The sequence below is a fragment of the Nanorana parkeri genome, unplaced genomic scaffold (assembly GCF_000935625.1).
Source record: "Nanorana parkeri isolate BGI_ZX_2015 unplaced genomic scaffold, ASM93562v1 scaffold334, whole genome shotgun sequence".
NCBI lineage: Eukaryota > Metazoa > Chordata > Amphibia > Anura > Dicroglossidae > Nanorana > Nanorana parkeri.
Genome location: NW_017306602.1, coordinates 617,033 through 623,032, shown reverse-complemented (window position 1 = coordinate 623,032; position 6,000 = coordinate 617,033). Strand labels below are relative to the sequence as shown.

Below are 6,000 nucleotides of genomic sequence, written 5' to 3'. Positions count from 1 at the left end.
TTTTTTTTTTTTTTAAATCATTTTTTTTTTTTTTTTTTTGTCCCAAAAAGCCCCCCCCCCCCCCACTTTTTTTCATTTAAAACTAACTTTGCTATGCCTTGTAACAAAAAAATAATTTTTAGTGTAATTTTTAATGGGACAAACTATACAATTACAAGTATACTTTTGTATTTATATATAATATATGTTTATATTAGGGATGCAACAATACCATTTTTTTTTTATGATTGCTTACCGTTTCTTTTTTACCACTTAAAGACCGAGGTGCACACCCGTACCAGCAATTGGGTGTCTCTAACATCGCTGGCTGTTTAAATTTCTGACAGTTTCCCCACTGGGCGCTACACACGAGCGGGGGGAGGGGAAATACATCTTAAGATGCCCTCCCGCTCCTATAAGGCTCTCGTCTGACCGTTCAGGAAAGGCCAATGGACGGGAGGTGGTTAAAGTACTCGCCGCTGCCAATTACCAATACCTTTTTTTTTTTGTGTGTGTCATGTGACACTAAAATGTGATAGTGCTTTGTGGCATCTCAGAAGGCTGTGTGTGTCTCACAATGGCTGTGTGGTCCCCCCAGGGCTGCATGCGGGCAAGTGTGGGTGCCACCAGGGCTGTGTACAGATGGGTGCGGTCTCAACAGAATTGTGTGCGGTTTTACCAGCGATGCGTGCAAGTCTCACCAGGGCTGTGTGTGGGGGGCGAGAAGGAAGAGGTGTTCGGCTGGACCGGAGCTGTAAACAGCGCCGCAAAGGAACTCCACAAGGCTGCCCTGAGGTCCCCAGCAGGCTCGGGACTTGTTTTTTTCTATTCTGACATCGCTCGTGTCAGAATACAGAATAAAGAGAAAAAAGACACAGCATTGTTTCTCTCGTTGGCGGACGGGAGCGGGAGGCTCCCGGGGCGCCAGGGAGAGTTAGCTGTTTGGAGATCAGTGTCCCTGGTTAGCAGGTAACCAGGGACGCTGATCTCTCTGCAAGTGGCCGGAGCCAGCCGTAAGATCACGGCTGGCTCCGCCCAGCTGTCAGAAGCAGGCTGTCGGCCGGCCAATGGCTGGCCGCTCGGCCAGCTTTGGCTTTCAGCACGGCTCAGCCGAGCCTATGCATATGCGTTCAGTTCGACTGAGCCGCTCAGCTAGGTTCGGGAGCTGTACGGGCTATAGTGAATAGCCCGTACAGCAGCCCTTCGGTTCTACTGAACCGAAGGGGTCCTGGGGCCGAAGCTAGCCGAAGGATCGGCCGAAGCTACGGCCAGATCCTTCGGCAGCTTCGTGAATAGACCCCTGAGTGTGTGAAACCATCATACCAGAGCCATCTATAGGACTGTCTTGATATTGCATTCTGACATTGCATTGTGTGTGTGTGAAATCAACTCGAGACTTTAACCCCTTCATGACTGAGGCCTTTTTTTAATTTTTTGTACCCATGTTATATTCCACATTTTAGCCCTGAAAATTACTTAAAACCCCCAACATTAAATATTTTCTGAATGCCATAGGACCTGTCATGTAAATTGGCTATCCCATAGGGGGCTTCTTAGCCCCCCATGTAATAGCAATAAAGTTGTGTGTTAAAAAAAAAGTAATATAAAAATTAAAGAATCATAAAAAAAATAAAAATAAAGCATAAAAAAATTAAAAACGAAAACGACGATTGCGCCTATTGTGTCGCACATGTTACATATCGCCACAAACGTCGGAGTGAGAGCAATAATTCTAGGGCCATTAATCACTGATAACACTAAACTGATGAGCAGTAAAAGCATTTTAATCGTCGCCTATGGGCGTTTTTCGCGGGCGCATGCAATTTTAGGGCTTGACATGTTTGGTGTTTTTTTTTTTTTATCTATCTGTCCCCAAAATTCTTTAACATAAATTGCAAGGCTATAGTCCGGTCATGCTGACTGGTGACATTTTTGACTGACTGGTGAGACACCGTCAAATTTTTCAAGCCCTGGTGATTCATCACTCCAGAGAACAATTCTCCACTTCTCTAGAGTTCAGTGGCGGCGTATTTTACACCACTGCAACCGACGCTTTACATTGCACTTGGTGATGTAAGACTTGGCTGCAGCTGCTCGGCCATGGAAACCCATTCCATGAAGCTCTCTATGCACTGTGGTTGTGCCAATCTGAAGGTCACATGAAGTTTGGAGGTCTGTAGCTATTGACTCTGCAGACAGTTGGCGACTTCTGCACACTGTGCGCTTTAACATGTGCTGATCCCACTCCGTCATATTACGTCATAATACCACCAACAGTTTGTAGCCAATGCTTCGTAAAAAATTTCAGCTGGTGCCAAACTTTTGAGGTTTTCTCTAGTTGTTGTCAATGAAGCTGCCTTCTAAAAAAAAAAAACTACTGGCTCCTGGATTGGGCCGACTGGCTCCTGAATTCCATTATAATTTGTTCACCCCTGGATCACATAGTAAATAAAAGAATTTTTGCAAGACAATATTGCCAATAGCCTAGTTTGTCCACACAACAATGTTTGCACTACTATATCATAAGTAATGACAAAATTATTGCTAAATAAACTGGAATAAAGAGGATTTTTAGCTGACAGCGGTCTGTGAATAAAATCCACAACGCTCCAGACTTTATTTTATGTTTCCTCTCAGTTGCTCCAACTAGATACTTTGAATACAGCAAACTTTTGTTGTTGTGCTGTCTAATGCTACTTTAGTATCAAAGTGACAGTGTTTGTGAAAAATAGTTGATACTTGAAATAGTTGGAGAGCAGGGCTTGCTTTATGATATGTATTTTATTTAAAGGAGAACTATGGGGTTAGGGCTTTTCCCCATAGTTCTCCTTAGGGTAACGGGAGAACACAAACCAGCGTCCTCCCGTCACCCTAAGCTCGTCACCCTAAGCTCAGTATACCGCGAGCTACAGCTCGCGGTATACTGAGGCACCGCAGCTGAAGCGGATCTTGACGACTATGTCTGGATCTGCCCAGCTGCGTGAGTGACAGCTGGCTCTGCCTATCTAGAGGCAGAGCCAGCTGTACCCGCCCCCTCCCCCGTCCGTTCCGCCAGTCAGCGCTGGAGGAGTGGGGAGGGGGGAATCCAGTCCCTCCCCTGTCACGGCAGAGAGCTGTGACAGGATCGAGAGGTGAGAAAACGCCGGTATGTGTTCGCTCACTTCCCGATCTACTAAGCTGACCTGTGACAGTCTCATTGTCACAGGTCGGCTAGAACTATGAGGTGAGTGAAAAGCACTCGCCTCATAGTTCTCCTTTAATGTTTGGCTGCACTTAATTCTATGTTACCAAGCAGCATTTGTGTAATCTCGTGGATATTCATGGATTTTCTTGAGAGTTAAATGCTAAATTCACCTTTCCTATAAAACTGCCTTTGCAGTCAAGGGGCCCCAGTAAGAAAAAGTGTGCAGCTTTGAAAAATTTTCACAATGTAGTTGCCATACCTATGGGCTCCGTGTGCTCACACTGCTGTCAAAAGAGCGGCTGAGCTGTGTGAAAGGGGGTTGGGGGGAGAAGGATGGAGAGTATTTACTCCTGTCATGCTGGGGGCGAGCGTACTAGCAACAAGGCAGGACAGTCATATGCAAGCTTATAGAAGTTTTACGGACAGGCTTTGAGAGGGAAAGGAGGGTTGCAAATTGCTTACAGGTATGGAAATGTCATGTTGCCAATGTTAAAGTGACACTAAACTCTGGAGTTAAATGTCAAAAATGCATTTAAGTACCTTGGCTAGTAGCTCAGGACTTGAAATTTTGAGCCCTGCCTTAACTATGAGGCTCTGTTCACACCTAGGCGTATCGAATATGCGCGCTTCGTGACGAGAGGTTTTACCGTGATTCGCGGTTAAAAAAACGCGCGACAAACGCACGTTTTCGAGGGCTACTTGGCTGTATCCCAATGGAAATGCGCAACAAAAACGCTGCAAAGAAGCTCATGTACTTTTTCAGGCATAGGCCGTTTTGTAGCGCATTCAGACGGCCTGAAATACGGCATGTGAACCATACCCATAGAAAACAATGGGATTTTCATATTTGAGCGTTTTGTAGAGCGTTCGTAGAGCGTTGAACGCGCTACAAAACGTACATGGGCTCGGGGGAAATATTGGGTCCTCAATCTCTTTTTCTTCATTCCCTGTTATAAATGAACAGGAGTCCTCTATACTGAATGTACCTGATCATTCATAACATGAGAACAGAGTGTGTTTACTATAACTACAACTATGAATGAACAGGAGGTGATGTAGATCACTTCCCTTTCATTCATAATTGAGGCTTTAGTAACTAGTGATGGGCTCGGGCGTGTTCGCAGCTCCACGTGCCGAGCCCGCCAGGAAGCTGACAGCGCGCAGCGCCAATCACAGGCACTTAGATATTTCCCGATCTCTGCAGCTGCGGACCGAGAACATGTCTCAGTACCTGTGATTGGCGCTGTCGGCTTCTTGGCGGGCTCCGCGTGTGGAGCTGTGAACACGCCCGAGCCCATCACTAATAGTAACCATACTATGTCCTCAATTATTTACAAACACTCCGCGATCACTGAGTGTTTGTTTGTACCTCTCTCCATCCAGACAGCTTTCACAGGAGGCTGAGCGAGCGGGGAAGAGAGCTCGATCTGACAGCTGACTCCTCCCCCGCACTGCCGGCCAGCCTCCTGTGACGGAGTTGGCTAACTCCGCCCACACTGCTCTACTTTGATCTGTGACAGGAGGCTGAGCAGTGCAGGGAGGAGAGACGCTGGCCGCTGACAGCGCTTGGCTGCCTGTGACAGTTTCTCTCCTCCCTGCTGGGACACAGAGCAGTGCCCAGCGGGGAGGAGAGAAAGATCAGATGCACATATTTAATTTTTTTTTTAACTTGACTGTAAAGCCAATTTTCTTGAAGGTGAAGACAGCAACATTATTTTGCTGAGAAAGAAATCAATGTATGCATGAGGCGGACAGAGGAGCAGGGATAGGGGCCAGGAGCACTTTAGATTTCTGGTTGGAACATCAGATAATATCAACAGATATTATTCGGTACTTGCAGCACTTTTAAAGGTATGAATCATGGGGAAATGTATATTTCAAATCTCATCAATTAGCGTCTAAATTCCAGCCTACAACTTCTATGCATTTTCCCCAAATTTAGGCCTGCACATCATAGTTACATAGTTAGTCAGGTGAAAAAAGACACAAGTCCATCGAGTTCAACCTATAGAGCACATCTTCCAATTTTATATCTCCGCAAAACACATTTTTCAGAGAGAATTACTCTGTAGATCTTTATGTTCTCATTGAAATATCAGCAGGAAAGATGCCGGTTGCCCATTCTTGTTCCGAAAGCGAAATGCGCATTGTGTGTGTGTGAGAGAAAGTGTACTCAGTAGTGTGTGTTTTTGGATATGTAATGACACAGTATGGAGTAAGAGCAGCTGTGACTGTAGAGTGACACCACATCGCATTAGTTACTAAAATGTGTTTTGCTATTAAGCAGGGTGTCATTTTATTAGTGGATGATGCAGGACATAGTGGCATGTAGGCAGCATGCAGTATATTTGTTTATATGGAAGCTTTTCTTGTATTATAATGTCATTTGTGTATAATCAATGCTATTTAAAAATTACCCTCCAGCGTGTTATAGGATGGAGTTCCCCCCTTGCCACATGGACAGGAAGATGGGCAGCTTTGCTATAACGTTTGATTAATAACATCTAAAATTCTTTGCTGCTTTAACCATTGTGGCGATGAATTTAATTTATCTGTAATGGATTATGTTTATATAATTAGGTTTATTGTCACTCATGGTGTTTCCGTATCTCCTCATAAACGTAAGAAATGTAATGTATTTGTTTTCTAAAATTTCGATCATTATTTTTCTTTTAGCCTTTGGATACTCCTGCCAGCCCAGTGTCAGAAATTCCAATTGCCATGGAGACCCAGACTTCACTTGGTACTATTTTTAATATTGTTTTGGTTAATTGACAATGTCCTTGGTGTATGTTGATGTATTTATATCCATGGTGAAGTGGTAAAAATAAGTCTTC

General features: G+C 44.6%; 1 protein-coding gene across 1 annotated transcript in view; it reads left to right on the top strand.

Moving 5' to 3' along the window:
• LOC108788557 (E1A-binding protein p400-like) overlaps positions 1-6,000 on the top strand; it is a 64,320-nt gene that overhangs the window by 8,398 nt on the left and 49,922 nt on the right. Inside the window, exon 3 of the mRNA XM_018558348.1 lies at positions 5,840-5,906. Within this exon, the coding sequence (XP_018413850.1) occupies positions 5,840-5,906 (67 nt within the window). The remainder of the gene's footprint in view (positions 1-5,839; positions 5,907-6,000) is intronic.